The sequence below is a fragment of the Phyllosticta capitalensis genome (assembly GCF_038381095.1).
Source record: "Phyllosticta capitalensis strain CBS 128856 chromosome Unknown BKA78scaffold_2, whole genome shotgun sequence".
Taxonomy (NCBI): Eukaryota; Fungi; Ascomycota; class Dothideomycetes; order Botryosphaeriales; family Phyllostictaceae; genus Phyllosticta; species Phyllosticta capitalensis.
This window is the reverse complement of record NW_027117440.1, coordinates 3,467,312-3,482,993: the sequence shown is the minus strand read 5'-3', so window position 1 is coordinate 3,482,993 and position 15,682 is coordinate 3,467,312. Positions and strand designations below refer to the sequence as shown.

The 15,682-nt window shown below is 53.5% G+C and overlaps 5 protein-coding genes across 5 annotated transcripts; 3 read left to right on the top strand and 2 right to left on the bottom strand.

Annotated features, from left to right (window-relative positions):
• Positions 1–502: 502 nt before the first annotated feature.
• On the top strand, positions 503–1,883 carry BKA78DRAFT_246779 (tryptophan RNA-binding attenuator protein-like domain-containing protein; the record flags this gene model as incomplete). The annotated part of the gene is made up of 3 exons (XM_066884244.1): positions 503–846; positions 994–1,540; positions 1,662–1,883. Coding segments are annotated over 3 exons (1,113 nt in total), but the record flags the coding sequence as incomplete, so codon positions are not given.
• Positions 1,884–2,299: 416 nt separating this feature from the next.
• BKA78DRAFT_89952 (uncharacterized protein) lies at positions 2,300–4,111 on the bottom strand. The gene is made up of 2 exons (XM_066893931.1): positions 2,619–4,111; positions 2,300–2,553 (listed from the first exon to the last, which is right to left on the bottom strand). Exons 1-2 carry the CDS (start codon positions 3,938–3,940, stop codon positions 2,418–2,420), a joined length of 1,458 nt encoding a protein of 485 aa, XP_066748516.1. The 5' UTR covers positions 3,941–4,111; the 3' UTR covers positions 2,300–2,417.
• Positions 4,112–5,133: 1,022 nt separating this feature from the next.
• BKA78DRAFT_89867 (heterokaryon incompatibility protein-domain-containing protein) lies at positions 5,134–7,662 on the top strand. The gene is made up of 3 exons (XM_066893929.1): positions 5,134–5,272; positions 5,341–5,575; positions 5,639–7,662. Exons 2-3 carry the CDS (start codon positions 5,341–5,343, stop codon positions 7,309–7,311), a joined length of 1,908 nt encoding a protein of 635 aa, XP_066748515.1. The 5' UTR covers positions 5,134–5,272; the 3' UTR covers positions 7,312–7,662.
• A 1,492-nt stretch (positions 7,663–9,154) lies between these two features.
• On the top strand, positions 9,155–12,028 carry BKA78DRAFT_247175 (uncharacterized protein; the record flags this gene model as incomplete). Its single annotated transcript, XM_066884284.1, has 3 exons — positions 9,155–9,420; positions 9,469–9,798; positions 9,859–12,028. 3 exons carry the CDS (start codon positions 9,155–9,157, stop codon positions 12,026–12,028), a joined length of 2,766 nt encoding a protein of 921 aa, XP_066748514.1.
• A 2,195-nt stretch (positions 12,029–14,223) lies between these two features.
• Positions 14,224–15,050, bottom strand: BKA78DRAFT_89771 (uncharacterized protein). Its single transcript, XM_066893927.1, has 2 exons — positions 14,689–15,050; positions 14,224–14,637 (listed from the first exon to the last, which is right to left on the bottom strand). The coding sequence occupies exons 1-2, from the start codon at positions 14,950–14,952 to the stop codon at positions 14,419–14,421; spliced, it is 483 nt and encodes a 160-aa protein (XP_066748513.1). The 5' UTR covers positions 14,953–15,050; the 3' UTR covers positions 14,224–14,418.
• Positions 15,051–15,682: the final 632 nt, after the last annotated feature.

The window sequence follows — 15,682 nt, the reverse complement described above, 5'->3', positions numbered from 1 at the left end:
CGGTCTCCGAATTATCCTTTGGGAAGCAATACTTCTGTTACTGCGCGAGCGCTGTCCGTTTGCCTAGCCGGCACCGCCTCTGACGACGACAGGAAAACGTTGCTGACGGGCTGCCCCACGGCTAAACGACTCCGTTTTGATTGGAGAGAAAAAGAGAGGAGTGCTTCGAGTCAGACTGCTGAATTGGCTGTGCAACATCATTGCCAGTCTTGGCTCTCTTCTTTCCCTGCCTTCGACGAGCAGCAAGGCTTTGGGGAAAAGTCAGTTTCGAATTATTTCTGAATCTTTCTGCGACTGAGCCGCGAGACACATGTCGGGATACGGGTCTCAAGCCAGTCCGCCGCCGGCTCCTGCTGGAGGACAGGCACAGTATTTTCCTCGTGAGTAGTCTTGATGTGACTGAGACTGGAGTTGACTGACTAGATCTTGTAGCGCCGCCGCAAGGTAATGGCTCTCAAGTATCTCTAAAGCAGTTGAGAATTGTTATTGACTGGAAGTAGGTGGACAAGCACCCCATTTCCCACCACCTCCTCCGCCTCAGCAACAACAGCAGTATTTTCCACCTCCTCCAGTAAGCCCACCAGCAACTCAACAGCATTTCAATCCTCCGCCGCAGAGTCCTCCGCCGTCTCAGCAGCACTTCAATCCACCTCCTCAGAGTCCACCGGCTGCCCAGCCGCAGTTCAGTCCACCTCCACCTCCAGGGTCGAATGGTCCACCAGCCGAGCAAGGAGCCTACCATGGCACTCCCCCGCCCGTATCACACCAGCGTGTTCAACAATATGCTTCACCCCCCGCACCAGCAGGCAACGTAGGACAACACACGAACCCATCGCCGCCTCCCCAGTTTGCTGCACCTCCTACTCCCGGATTTTCTCCAAGCAACACTCAGCAGACATCTGAAAAGATAGCCCCAGCCCAGGCAGCCCCTCCATCTGAGTACACTCCCGAACAGCTGGCACTCGCCGTAGCTCGAACGCAGCAGCTTAACAGCATGTCTTCCACTCTCAACTCAAACTCTCCGAGACAAATGCCGGGCGGAGCGCCCTCGAACTCGCACTTCGTCGGTGTCGGCGCGACTCAAGACGACATGGGCACTTTCAACGGGGGCAGTTACCGCATCAGCAATCGCGACACCAATACAGTGCTCACAATCCAATTGGCGATGGGCTGCCCAATTAAGGCCAAGCCAGGCGTCATGATCGCCATGTCGCCTTCCATCACGCTCGAAGGTAGCTTCAAGATCAGCTTCATGAAGGTCTTTGCTGGCGATATTACGACTAGCACTTTCAAAGGGCCTGGCGAGCTGTTGTTGGCGCCGCATGGCTTGGGCGATATCACTAACATCAGGTTGTCGGGTAGTGACACGTGGAAAGTGAGTAAAGATGCGTTTTTGGCCATGACACAGGGCGTGGTCAAGGAAGATAAGAACCAGAGCCTCACCAAGGGCATATTCTCAAAAGAGGGCTTCTTCTTGTACAAGATGAGCGGCAATGGCATCGTGTGGATCACAAGTTTTGGCGCCATTTTAAAAAAAGAAGTGAGTTAGTCCCGTATCGCTCCCATCCATTATCATCATTCAGCTCTGTCCTTCAAACCCAACCTCGGCACCCTGAATTGACACCACATCATCCCACTGACCGACCTACCCAATCGTACAGCTCGCTGCGGGCGAAAAGTACATCGTAGACAACGGATATCTGGTCGCCTGGAACTGCAAGTACGTGCTCGAGAGAGCGGCAAGCGGCGGCATCGTGTCGCAATACGCGGCGGATGAAGGCCTCGTGTGCAAGTTTACCGGACCCGGCACCATCTTTTTGCAGACGCGCAACCCCGCCGCTTTTGCTACCTGGCTGCGTGCGCATCGTGCTGCGGGTGGGTAGGGATGGTGGCGGAGGGTGGGACAGCTGGTTGGTTGGAGACGGAGAGGTCGAGATTGACGCTGGGTACCTTGTGAGATTGTGCTCAGGTCGGGAACGAATTCTTGTCTTCACCAAAGGAAAAGAAGGGGTGAGCATGCAAGCCTCTGCAAATGTAGCATCGCGGCTACTTCTTCGACTTTGGCAATCAGGGGCCGGATTGAAGTGTCTGTCGTCCCCCCTCGTGTTAGTCGGCTGGCACAAAAGGGGAGCTTGTCGTCTTTGTATTCAATTTTGTATTTGGCGTACAGCATTTCGCTAACCATTGTACTTTCCATCCCAAATTTGAAGCTCCGCGCTGAGATCTTGAAATAAGACGCTAATTCAAACAGATCTTTCAATATGGCGCTTTCATCAAACAATCTTCAACTTCAAGCGAGCAGCGTCACTTTCTTGCGCCACCCGTCGCCACCCCCCTGGACTGCCTTGACTTGAGCACGAGTACTCGCAGCTGTATGCAGCTGCTTTCGTCGGCCCCATCCGTTTCTCTGAATCTGCTCACCAGTCTATGATTCCCAGAATTTCCAGACGCCAGAGAAAAGCCTCATAAGCCATTTTCATCCTCGTGCGAAATGCATAGTACATCGCCCTCGGCCTCGACATGTGGAATTGCCAGTAGTATTCGCTCCAATCACTGCCCGCAAGTTAGTAGAGCCCGCTGGAAAGATCGAATCGACAAGCAGACAAGGGCCGAATTACATGACCTCTTCCTCGACCTCCGGGAGATGGAGGTCGAGAGGCAAGAGCGTTGCTGGGCGCGTGATGTCCGCGCCGATGAGCCGCTCGAGGCGGTTGCGGTAGGCGTCCTGCTTGCGGCGTCGGGGAGATCTGAACAGAATCTGGTTCGACCAGTCGTCGACGGCGGGGTTGTGGAAGTCGGCGGTAGGGCCGACGCGAGGAGCCTTGCCAGGAGGAAAGTGGAAGATGACGGTCCACGTGCAAGGGCAGTCTCCATCCATGGGACAGTCTTCCTCTCTGTCCAGAGGACCCGCCGGGATGCGACGCGGACCGTCGACCCATTCCGGGGCGATGGGCATCAGCTCCTGGGCCTTGGAGCACAACAGCTGGACTCGACTGGGGATCAAGCCGCAGACCGGCTCTTTGTGCGGGTCGATCGTGGGTCCTATCCCAAGTGTGGATTCCCAGAACCGCCAGTGCACCGTCATTTGCACCGTTCGGATCTGCGGGCAGAGCCGCACAAGTCGGAAAAACCACGCGTTGGCTTGGATGCTTAAGTGCCATGGTTCCAGCGGGTTGACCCGTATGAAGGCCGACAGGTTCCGCACTTTGCGCATGATGTCGATTGTCCTCGGGCCCTTGATGGACCGGAACGTGGAAGGATTGTATCTCCCCGCCCAGTCGACGGCTTTCCGTACCTCGATTGTCTTGTTTCGGAAGTAGGCTTCGGTGACCTCGCGTTTCATTTGCCTGCATACCAGCAGCAGCGCCTTCTTGCAGCTTTGCGGGTTTCTGCGTAGGCAGGTCAGGAGTTGAGGCAACTTTTTGAACTCGACCCTGTCCCGGGTTTCCCGTGGTGTTGACGCGACGATTCTTTGCCGCCTGTTGTAGTCGTCTTCCTTCTCTGTCGAGTGAACATGCAGAATGAAACCGCCTTCGCTGGTAACGTTGTTCCATATCATCTCCCGGAGTTCGGGTGGTAGATCCAGGAGTGGAGAGCGGCCCGTGGTCTTGGGTAACAGTGCTCCTTTGAGGCCTGCGTATCGAGATTTGATCCCGTTCTTGAGCTTTTTGAGACTGACCCTGACACCGCTTTTGGGGGCTTCGAAGACTGAAGGGTCGTACTCGCTGGACAAGTATCGCCACAGCTCTTCCGTTGAGTCGTTGACGGGTCCCGACATGGTGGTGTGGAAATTTGGCAAGAGTTTGGAAAGGTTGTTTGGGCGGAGATTCGGAAGGTTGCGTTTGAACGGCGAAGGAAAACTTACGTGGTCTAAGGGACAGGTTTTAAGGAGTGTGCAATATGACTTTGGACCGGGGAGTCTGTAGAATTCTTGGTTCATGGAAGCCGGTACCAGGGCGCAGCGGTCTCCTCAACCAAAACTCAAGTTGTATCATATATCGACATCAACCAAACATAACTCACACTCATAGTCATACTGTATGAACGTAGAGTGATTAATGTCCATGTTGGATTTTCTGAAAGGGAAATCGATTAGACGGAAGCACTACCTCTGAGTTGACGTCAGCGTTGAGAAGAAAGATATCGCGAACATCGGCGCGGTTTCAACTTCGGCACCTGCATCAACCATGGTCTTTCAACATTCCCGCTCCGGAGTGCTCCCAGAAGCAAGAAAAAACAGCGGGAGGGGCCAACACGCAGTACCCGTCTATTCGGCTCTCTTGGAGGCGGACTCCCAGAATATATTTGCAAAGCCTCAGAGTCTTGAGGTGTTCGATTGGCACTCAACGTGATGTCAGACCGTCGTTGCAATTTGAACATTGACTTGAGAAGTTCCATAGTCTTTCTCGCATCTGCTGGGTCGTGCGGGTTTGGTGACAGCGCGAGCACACTGTGTGCTGGGGACCGTCCCCATCGATTGAGCGATAGGATATGTGCTCGAAATCTGACTTTGATGCATTTTTGGACGAGGTCAGTCTGGTGGCAGTGTGTTGTTTTGGCTTCGCTGAGGCGTGGGTGGGCGGGCAAGTCCGCCGAGCCTCTTGCCGACGCTAGCACGCTTTTGGCCTAGGGTAGCGGCATTCCCCTCCGAACCTCGCTGCCAACGACCGACAAACCTCGTCCATCACCGTCTTTAAATCATCTTCGCCTTCTTTGTCGCATTTGTCCAAGACTTTGACCTTGTGACTAGTTTTATCCCACTTCGTTCCCACATCTTCGCAATGCAGACGATGAGGGGACTGACACTTCCTCTCGCGGGTCGCCGATGCGTTGGGGCAGACTGAGAGAAAGAGATCATACCATTTCCATCGTCGGGACTCGCTGCGTTGGCTCTTCGCCCAGACTTACTCTCTGCAACGTGGTGCTAGAGCATCTGCAGTGTAATCACAAGGACCACATGCCTGTCGTCTCAAGCTGGTCCCATCCCCCGTGATTGAAGCCCGATTGGCTGTGCCTCGAAGCCACAGCTGACCGATAAAAAGAGACTGCCCCGCCATTCACACCGATTGAAAACTTCACATCCTCTTATGTCCACGGGCCCCTCTTGCAGAAGAATCTTTTCATACACCTCTCCTTCACTCCCGAGCCTACACGGATCTGAAGTCCCTTCACGATTGTCAAGATATGCTGCTCTGTCAAAATTGTTGCAATACTATGGAGGGCATACTGGATCCGGATAATCCTAGGAAATTTCGTCGGCTATCACCAGAAGGTGGGTGCATATAATCAGATGGCAGCGGGGATTGTGGAGTTGTTAATGATGCAATAGAATTGGCCAAGATGGGTTTGGAGGAGGACGACCCTTTGGCCTTTGCGTTCGCCTACCATGACCAAAAGGACTCTAAATGCGGATTATGCACAAGCCTTCTGGACTTTTATCAAAAGTCAAACGCGAGCAATTTCATTACCTTTGAGAGAAAGGGCACATTGATCTGTGCTCACTTCCAGGATTCAGTCGAGCCAGATGCTGATGGGAGGCAACTTGACATAGAGGTGGAACTAACTCCCTCTGACGGTAAGTATACTTTAGTAAAGTTTTTCCCAGCAAAAACTTTGTCAAATAACGCTGACCAATTAGATCCGTCAATACCTCTACACGTCTTCCCCCTGTCGGCCTCAACGGACTCTCCTAAAGCTTTCGCGCAACTTCGGGACTGGCTAGACATTTGTCTCAGAACGCACGAACGCTGTAATCTTGAAAAATCCTCTGGCTTCTTGCCCAGTCGTCTGCTTAAGCTGTGGAAGATTCCAACAGGGAAGGAATTTTCTCTGGTTCTCCGGGACGAATGTCTGCCGGATACACGATACATGACTCTAAGCCACTGCTGGGGGGACGCAACGGCCGACAATAAATTACGACTCCTAAATGAAACGTATCACGCGCTTCGACAAGGCCAATCTCTGAGCTCGCTTCCGCGGACCTTCCTAGATGCTTTTGACATCGTCGACAAGCTCAACCTCCAATATCTCTGGATTGACCAACTCTGCATTTTCCAGGACTCAAAAGAAGACTGGTCAAACGAAAGTGCTGCGATGCAAGATGTATATCGGCATTCCTTTCTCAATGTCTCAGCCCATGGGGCCTTTGACGACAAAGATGGTTGCTTTTTTGAACGCGATGGTTCCCAGACACCTCTACCATGGATGAACATTAATCTTGGGTCTAACCAAAGACCCCAAAATTTCACTTGCAAAGCGAGCATCGCTTACTATATTGACTATCTAACATCGGAAGGGTCCGTCGTCCACCGTGGATGGATCCTACAAGAGCGCTTGCTAGCGCCTCGGGTTGTTCACTTTGGGCGTCAACAGATGCTATGGGAATGCAACACATCTACTTCCTGCGAGTCTTTCCCTGAAAACTTGTCTAAGTTTGACTTTGATGGTCTCCCCAATGGCGCGACCAGGCCCACATGGAAAAATCTTATCGGAGGTGAAGCCGACGCCTCCGTCCTCGAGGAATATTTCGAAGCACTGGGTCAAGAATTACTGCGAGATTGGATTCAAGTAGTGTCCGACTATTCAAAAACTCGCTTATCTTTTTCTAGCGATAAGCTTGTCGCGATTTCGGGTCTGGCGAACGACATGAAAAAAAGGCTCCGAGAAGGAAATATCCAACCGCAAAAGCCCCTCGATGATTCACAGGATTCCGTTGTCTATCTGGCTGGTATATGGAACAACATGCTTCCATTGGGCCTCCTGTGGGAGCTTAATTTTCCGCGCTCACCAAGGCCAGAATACCGCGCGCCATCATGGTCGTGGGCTTCTGTCGAGGGCCATATTATCTTTATCAATGCTTTTAGCTCTTCTGGAAGCACAACTCTGCTCGCTTCTGTAGATCATATCGAAGTAGTTCCTCTACGCGACGAGACAGGAGAGGTCCTGGACGGAACATTGACTATGACTTCTCCAATTTTCGTTGCCCGGATTTCTCGAAGACCGCAGGGCTCCCGATCCTCAGCCATCCAAGAATTTCCTCATCTCCCTTGCCTGAAAACCAGCGATTTGTACTCGGCAGACGTGGTATGGGACACCACAGAGAAACTTGAAGAAGTTCACTGCTTGCCAATCGCTTGGAGGTCCTGGAGCCCTCCCTATGCATGGTGCCGCAACTCTTTGAAAGGGTTGGCGCTGAAACCGGTTGGAGACAAATTTTCTCGGGTTGGTAGATTCGGGATTAGGGCAGAAGAGCACGACACATTTGAAGAATTTCTCCAACAAATTCCAAAAAGGACGGTCACAATCATCTGATTTGCAGAGATGGACATGGACTGATCCCGCAATGTCAAGTCAGTTTGTGGTGCTCCTTCCCGACTGCAGTGCCAGAGCAAAAGCTCGTGTGCCGCTGCACTGCCACCAGCTCTGTTTTGGGGGTGGAGGAGAGCGGAGAAGTTACACTTTGCAAAAGTATGTGTTATGCAACTTGGCGAATTTGACGACCTCTGAAGCTGATCCATTTGCAGCAGAATCTCTTTCCTCTCGTGTCAAAAGTGGTATCATCAACTCAAAGCCCCGCTATGTCGTACTTGATCATCTATCACGACTCGACCAGGGAGTGGTTGGAGCCGCTTCTTGGATTTGAAAAGAAAGATAGCACGACATACGGCGCGGTGAAGCCGACACGTCAAAAGCCAAACCGCATTAAGCTCGAGACGCAGCCTCTTGACAACCTTGAAGCTTCCAAACGGCTCACTCAGTCTTGCTGCGGCCCTGTCATTTGTCAAAGCGGACACATGGTTAACGGCACTTGCAGAAGGGCTTGGATTAACTAGGGTGACTGTCTTCGGCAATGAGCTTAGTTTACGTCATCAAGACCAGATGTTTGGCTCTGGTACCATGTCAAGACGCATTCCAGAAAAAAAGAGGTGGTCAACAAACTTTTGCATTGACTTTTTGATCTGGATCGCTCCCGTTGAGTGACTGCACAGCCTAAAAGACGCGCGTACCGCTTGCATGAGCGCGACGAGTTTCTGGATAAAATGTTGCTTGGCCTCGGCTATTGGTGATGGTGTTAATGCTCCGCATTGGTCGAACGAGAGGACAAACTTTCGCTGCGCGCCGTGCCTTGCAGCCGGTAGTTGTCCACGATTGCCCCAACAGGTCTTCAGGGGGCGGGAGGATCGTTATGGGCTGGAAATACGACCTGATGGCCGAGGCACAAGCAATGCTAAGCTTTATTAGCGCATAGCCAAGCTACGGTAAGCACGGCGCGACCAAGACCCTGCAGGGCTGGCGGCATTCGACTGGCTGGTCTCCCGTGAAACATTCTTGGGACACACTAAATTCATCGACGCCTCCAGCTCAGCTTAAAACGACTCACCTTCCCTGTCGTCGCGCTGCTGGCTCGCAAGCGTGGCCTCACCCGCGGCCCAACTCCATCTCGGCCAGCCTCACCGCCCCACGACGATCCAGACTTACACACGACCGCTGCGCCCGTTGCATTGGGCGCTCGTCAGATTTTGGTGTGCGTCGATGTTGGGCAGAAGGGAAATACCGTTGTCGCTGCGCCCTGGGACTGTCGCTGTGGCTCGCGAAGCTGAAGAAGGTGCGCCTCCGCTCCAAGCCCGCACGCGCTTGTATGAGCAGAATAAGCTTCCGGCAACCGGTGGCGGAGCGCTACGTCCCGCCGCGACTTTTTTCCCAGATTGGATCTCGTGTCGTCGTCAAGTAGTCGCTACATCAGACTGACGATGGTCGGTTGGTTGTTGACTGCCAACGCACGTGAGTGGAGTGGCAGCCCGATTGCGAGACCGCGGGAACGCCCAAACAAGCTTTCAAAGTGACATCAAATGCTTGCCTACACGAAACAATGGACCTACCAGAAACAAGGTGATTAAGGAGTCGAGAAGTGTCGCTGGCTGTGCAATGTGCGGCGTTTCCACAGTGGCGCGGTCTACCGTTCGTGAGTGATGGCTATTCTCGCCCCGTTTTGGGACCATGCCCCAACATTTGATCGCGTGCGCCTGCTCTTTCCTTCCACCTCGGGCCACGCGAGGTAAAAACACTTTCTTCCCTCCTCTCTGGCGTTTCCTCTACTCCAACCTCCTTCGCCATGGAGGTCACTCACCCCATCGTCAAGTCCTCCCCTACGAAAATGCTTCGAGGCATTCTTCAGGGCTCTTTGGGCATCTTCTACCGCACCGAGGATCAGTTTGCCTTTTTCTTCGTCTCCTTCTTTGCAGCAAAGCTTCTTCACTTGTACACACATATCGTTTCGCTGCCAATCCTTCTTTATCTGTTGTACCTGCCAACATTCCTCTCCACTGATGTCGCTCTCATCGCCTTCGGCAAGCTGCTCTTCTATCGACGGAAACGATGTGCTTTTGGCATGCTCAGAAAAGTCCTTGGTGACCTTCTTGCGTATGTCTTCATTCTCATCTTGTCAAGCACAAAACTAACATTTCACAGAATGCTCACTGCCGCTGCGTCAGCCGCCTCAATCTCGTTTTACATGGAGACGGGAGGCGAGATTCAATGGCTTGCGGGGACAGCTATGGCCAACGACCCCGGCGGACTCAAAATGCTCCTGTCAGGGCTCCCATGCATGGCCTTAGCATTTGGGGTCTTGGCACTTCTGGCCTACCTCATCGCGCCAAGCTTCAATGACGTTGTTGATCACGCCTTGGACGCCGTCGCGGGTGCTTTCAAGGAAATTTTTGGATTCACGAGGCGCAGTGACGGGGCTGAAGATCCAGAAAAGGTGGCCATGCTGTTGGAGGAGACCAATGACGATAACCGGTAAGAGACACTTGGCTGCCAATGCCTTGGCGCAGTTGCAGAGCTGACTCAAAGTTGCAGGATCAGCGAGAGATCAGCTATCCGTTCTCGTAAGGTCAAATCCTTGGCTCTGATTTCCATGTTGGTCACCGTCATAGTGCTCCATGTAGTCCGTCCGACGAGGCCTCCGTACGCCCACATGTCAGGCTCGATACCTCTGACCGTAGTTGGAGCGCTTCTCTTCAATCCGGTGGACTCTGACTTTTGTCTGCCGCACCCTCACGAGCCAGTAGAGTTTCCGTTCGATGACTTTCCCGCCTTTGATTGGACTGGTGATTCTTTCGAATTTCCGGAATGGATACCTCGTTCAGAGTACTGCCGAGCCCATCACACGTATCACCCACAAGATGATCAGTCCCCTTCTGGAGTAAACAAGACCGCAGTCGAAGGTCGTCAGAACGTTACCAGGAAAACCTACGACCCGAGATGTGATCCGCTCAAGTTTACCAACATCAAACAGGACGTCTTGAAGCCGTTGGAGGACACGTTCAGAAAGAGCAATGCAACTATCAAGCACGTCGTCGTTCTTACCCTGGAGAGTACGAGGAAAGACATGTTCCCATTCAAAAAGGGAAGTGATGTGTACAAGAGGATGTCGTCTCTCTATGGACCGAATGTCGACGAGGACTTTGACAGGAAGCTCAAAGACCTTACCCCAGTAGCACAGCTTTTGACGGGAGAGTCGACCGGCTTTGGCGAGGACAATGCCATTGACAAGAAGCTTTCATTCCAAAATTGGAAACAGGCCTTTGATGGAAACATGGGTGGAGTCAACGTCCAAGGGGCAATCACTGCCGCCGCCTACACCTTGAAGAGTCTGCTGGGAAGTCACTGCGGTGTTGAGTCATTGCCTGTGGATTTCAACGAGGAAGTAAAGGGCCACATCTACCAGCCGTGCATCGCCCATGTGTTGGAGCTCTTCAATTCGCAGTTGAGCAACGCAACCGCTACTGGTGGTCGAGACTTCTTCTCCTCTCAGTGGGAATCCGTCATCATGCAGTCTGTGACGGACAAGTTTGACTTGCAAGACATTCTTGATCCGCAGATGGGATTCCAAGACAAGATCATGCGCGAGCAGATTCGCGACCACGTTGGATTTCCGCCGCCATCTGAGCCCGAGGTCAACTACTTTGGATACCCAGAGACCGAGCTCATTCCGTACATTCGCGCGCGTTTCCAGAACGCCAAAGAGGAGAACAAGCGGCTTTTCATCTCTCATGTTACCAGTACGACGCACCACCCGTACAGCACACCCAAGGACTGGGACGGTCGTCAAGACTACAAGCCCAAGTCTCGCTTCGCCCGCCACGACCCTTTCTACGACTACCTCAATGCAATCAAATACCAAGATGAGTGGATTGGCCGAGTCTTTGAGCTGCTCGACGAACAGCAAGTCCTGAACGAGACCCTTGTCGTGCTCGTTGGCGACCACGGCATGGCCTTCCACCCCATCGATGGCTCATCGACATGCTACGAAAACGGGCACAACTCCAACATGCATATCCCGCTTCTGATGCTGCACCCCTCTCTCCCACGCATCCAGATTCCATCCTCAGAAACCGTCTCGACCCTCTCCATCTTGCCCACCATCCTCGACCTCCTCCTCCAAACGCACTCACTCTCGGACCCCGCCGCCAAAACCGCGCAGCGCCTCCTCCCCAACTACCAAGGGCAATCGCTCCTGCGCCACCTCTCCTCGCTGCCTCCCTCGCGAGCATCTGACGCCGCGCCCTCCGCGCCCACAACCTCTGCCACCGCCATCACAAACACGGACCAGAACAACGCGGCCCTCTTCTCCAACATCACCATCCCGCCCGACTTCCACATCACAACCATCAACCCGGGCGGCGCCATCCTGGCCCTCTCCTCGACCTCTCTCCCCTTCCGCCTCGTCATGCCGCTCTGCAGCACAACGGCCCTGCGCTTCACATCGACCGCAACCACGTCGCTCGAGCCCGCGCCCCAGATCGTCACCGGCTGGACCAGCGCCGAGCTGCGCGACCGCGTCATGCGCGCCCACGGGCCGCTCGCCGCGCGCTGGGCCGAGGTCGCCGAGAAGGTCGGTCGCTGGTGGGTGTGGGAGAGCCGCCGGCGATGGGGCTACACCGGTGTCGCGAGGAGTACGGATCGCGGCGGGGTGGAGGGCGCGAAGGGAGGGCGCATCGAGAAGGAGCATTGGTGGGAGACGTGAGATTGAGATGGTCAAGGGGGCTTGGATGAAAGATTCACGAGGCGATGGCGTTTGGGGTTGCTTGCTCTGCATGCTTGACGATTCTAGGTGGTTGGATAAGGGGATGGCGTTTTTGCTGTGCTTTGCCCCGTTGGGCGAGGCAAAAGGAGACGACGATTCGATGCGCGAGACTTCTGGTACTACTACCTATAGACAAAACCTATAGAACGAAGCAAAAACACTTGAATGAAATTCCAAGAAATTACTCTTTGCTCCCATCTGCTTGCCTGCCTTCCTACCCGCACATCATGTTTGCCAGTCTGTTGTTAACAAAGCGCGCAAGCGGAACCTCTTTCCACTCAAGTTCGGCGACCTTCGCTCGCACCGTCACCCTCCATCCGATTCTTTCAGTCAATCATGTCGCGAGCATAGCCACCACCGCATCAAACAGACTCTTGATCAAACAGCGCTGTTGTATCCCATTAAAGGGTCTGCACTTACTCGCTAGCCGCCTCCCGCTCGGTGTGGGGATTCCCGTTTCCCATCCCGATGCATGTAACATGGCTGGCCAAGCCACCCCGTCCGGCCGTCCATCCATCTCGCAACTCAAAAGTAGCCGTCGATTACGCGTCACGTCAGGGGAGAGGAGAGGAACATTGTGAGTTTGCACGCGCGTCGTCTGTCAGAAGCATTATGCATGTTCATGAGTAGCCAGGTAGATGGGTTGAATTTTCGGTTTCGCGTTGCACTGTCTGTCTCTTGCCTCCTGTCAAGCCGATACCATCATCTCCTCCCATCCCTCATCCTACTCCGCTGCGGGTTGTGTTCACGCAGACACTCGTCCGCTTGTCCTGTTCCAGCTGTGCGTCTTCCTCCTCCTTCCCCTGAAGTGCCTTTCCTGCAACTTCGACGAACCAATAGCCGAACTTTGTCTCGATCCGCCAGAGTCGCTTCTGGTAGACTGAGTGCAAAGGAACCTTGAGGCTTCTTCCTCCATGCGGGCCGAAGATAAGGAAGTTGTGTCCCTTGGGATTCAGGCTGAGGGAATCTGGAAAGTTCTAATAATCCTCAGACAATGACGATTTCTCGACATTCTCGGCGGCCGTCATCCCCAAATGCCACGCGAATCCCTGGCTTCAATTCACCAAGTTGACGTCGATGACATTCAAGTTGTTGTGGTATCGTCAAACACGCAGGATTTGCAGTGGAGTGGGCGACGCAAGTGTTGAAGAACAGAGTCGCGACCATGGAGTTGGTTGCCAGCTGCGGTTGCCAGCATTCACCGTAGCGGGCACCATGCGCTGCCCTTCTTTCTCAACTTGGATCCTTCATTGCCTTGCTTGAGCCTGTACCAGCGCCCCTGCTCGCTGTATTAGAGCGCCCCACAAAGGGTCGCAAAAGAAATGGCAACTTCAGGATGAAGTGCTCGAATGCTCCTTGTAGTTGTGTTCTTGGACCTCGTCCTCGCAAGTCGAAAACCAAGATGTGTGTAACCAGGGAGTGATCAAATACCTTGCTCCCGAAAGACTTGGACGTTTGAGCTTGTGAAAGGATAGCTACAGGGAGCATTCAAGCACACCCCGCGCCGCCTGGGAGTCGAGCGTAAATCCCTGACTTAAATTCACCAAGTTGACATTGATGATCTTTCGGGGTTCTTCATTGCCTTGCTTGAGCCTGTACCAGCGCCTCTGCAGGACTGCGGTAGGGCCCTCTTCATAGGAGAGCTCAACGTGAAGCATCAGCCGACCGCGCTGGTCAGGGTTGTTGAGCTTTGCCTCCTGCAGAAAGAGTGCAATGCAAGCTTTGATTGCATTCACTTTCATAAGTGAATATACCAATCGCGGGAGATTTTTGAAGTTGCAGGCAAGACTCTTGAGTTTGCAGAGTCGGTGTGCGAAGAGATTTCGAGGTCGAGGAAGGTACGCTCACGTCCGGTGCCGCCTCTACGGATTCAATGACCGCAACATTGCTGACTGCTGTTCCTGTCCATTGCCGCTGACATTGATCAAATCTTCGTCTTGAAGGAGGACCAAGCGCTGCTGTGTGGAAGAGCCCACAAGGCGTGGTCCGTGTTCCAGGTGCTGTCTGACGACGTCTCCTGCGTGAAGTGCGGCTCCCCTCTGATGCTTTGCTTCAGAGCGAAGTCAGACGCAGGCTTTCAACCTGTGGAGGGATTCCAAGGGCCACATGTGTCCTGATGCCCCTGGATCCCTCCCAAAGAGTAGATTGTTGGATGCGGAGGTTTATGGTACAGCTTGTGTGTGTGTGCTTTGCAAGAGAGAATGGATTGTTGGATGCGGAGACGTGTGGGAAACAAATTCCTTGCCCTCATAGACGGTCATGACGGTGAAGATAACCGCTTGTTGTTTCGTCTCGGCTGCAGACTGAGTCGAGATGAGCATGGCAGCGCTCTAACCGCTCTGGTACAGCGTCCAGTATGCCGTCGTCATGTTCTTGTGGATTGCGGTGACGGTCGACATGGGGATGATGCAAGAAGAGTTGAAGGTGCCGCTGCAGGCAAAGGAGCTGGTAGTGCCGGTATCCAAGGCACAGAAACTCGGAGGGATTCTTGATCTTGATGCCCCTGAATCCTTCCAAATTGTGGTGCGAGTAGTGAATGATGCAAAGCACTGCGCAAGAGAATTAGCGAAGGAATCAAGAATGGGGTTCGAGATAATTACCTCCACAACTGAGGCACTTCGTGACGAAACGGTCAGGGACAGAGCGTAAGTGCAACCAGTCTTGCCAGCGAACCTGATTGCTGAAAAAGAAGAGGGTTCCAAGAGGGCGATGAGAGAATAATACAAGCGAGTGCAAAAGACCGAATGGAAAGGGAACGAGCCGAAGCCCATGAAGACTCCACGTTGCCCTTCGCTGTGATATCCTTGAGCTCGGGTGGGGAACGTTGAGAGAATCCAGAACGTTGTTTCAAATGTCCGGAGCATCAAGAGCCCGAGTACCTTTCTTACATTCGGTGGCAAAGGTCCTTCATCATCGTGTTCTCACTTGCGTGTTCGGAGTCGATATCATGGGTTGAGTCCGACATGGTGGCCCTGTTCGATTCACCATTGACATCGATGTCGCCGTCGCGGCTATCGATCGCTCCCTGGATTGACGCACCTTTGTCTTAGTTGTGCGACGACATGGTGACGGTAGTCCGGTCGTCGGAATGACAACCAGTGAAAGTGCCGTGCTTATCAGGCGTAAGCATGCAGGTGCGGGAGTCGTCCGTGTGTCTGCAGCAGCAGAGGCGTGATGAAACGGTCAAGGACGAAGCCCGCCTTTGTAGTTGCGTCTCGATAGAAAGCTCTACCACCGAAGCCAGAATGTCGCAGTTTTCCTCGTATCGGTTCCTTCCAAGGGTCCCACTTGTCATGCCAGCAGAGGCGGGGCTTCTTGAATGCAGCTGGAACTCCATCGAAGTCGGATGTTCCAAGAGAGGCGCGGAACCCTAGGTAGCTGCGATGACTTTGAGCTCAACCGGTCATGGGTGTGATGCTGCCGATGAGTGTCTACACCGTGCCTGGTACTGAGGTAGCTCCATGCCGGAGTCCATGGCGAAGGCCGACTAAAGCATGCGTTAGCTTTGCGACAACCGGGGTGAGAAGGTTTCTCACTCGACGTCTGTGGATGGTCTATCCACCATTTTCGAATGGACCTCCACGGCAGCCAAAA

Excerpts from the sequence above, each read along its gene's own strand:
- BKA78DRAFT_89867 (XM_066893929.1), top strand. The coding sequence starts at position 5,341 with ATGGGTTTGGAGGAGGACGACCCTTTGGCCTTTGCGTTCGCCTACCAT. Across the intron at positions 5,576-5,638 it reads GGAACTAACTCCCTCTGACG|ATCCGTCAATACCTCTACAC; the intron begins GTAAGTATACTT and ends CTGACCAATTAG.
- BKA78DRAFT_89771 (XM_066893927.1), bottom strand. The coding sequence starts at position 14,952 with ATGCTCCGGACATTTGAAACAACGTTCTGGATTCTCTCAACGTTCCCC. Across the intron at positions 14,638-14,688 it reads GAAGTGCCTCAGTTGTGGAG|TGCTTTGCATCATTCACTAC; the intron begins GTAATTATCTCG and ends TCTCTTGCGCAG.
- BKA78DRAFT_89952 (XM_066893931.1), bottom strand. The coding sequence starts at position 3,940 with ATGAACCAAGAATTCTACAGACTCCCCGGTCCAAAGTCATATTGCACA. Across the intron at positions 2,554-2,618 it reads GAGGTCGAGGAAGAGGTCAT|TGATTGGAGCGAATACTACT; the intron begins GTAATTCGGCCC and ends ACTTGCGGGCAG.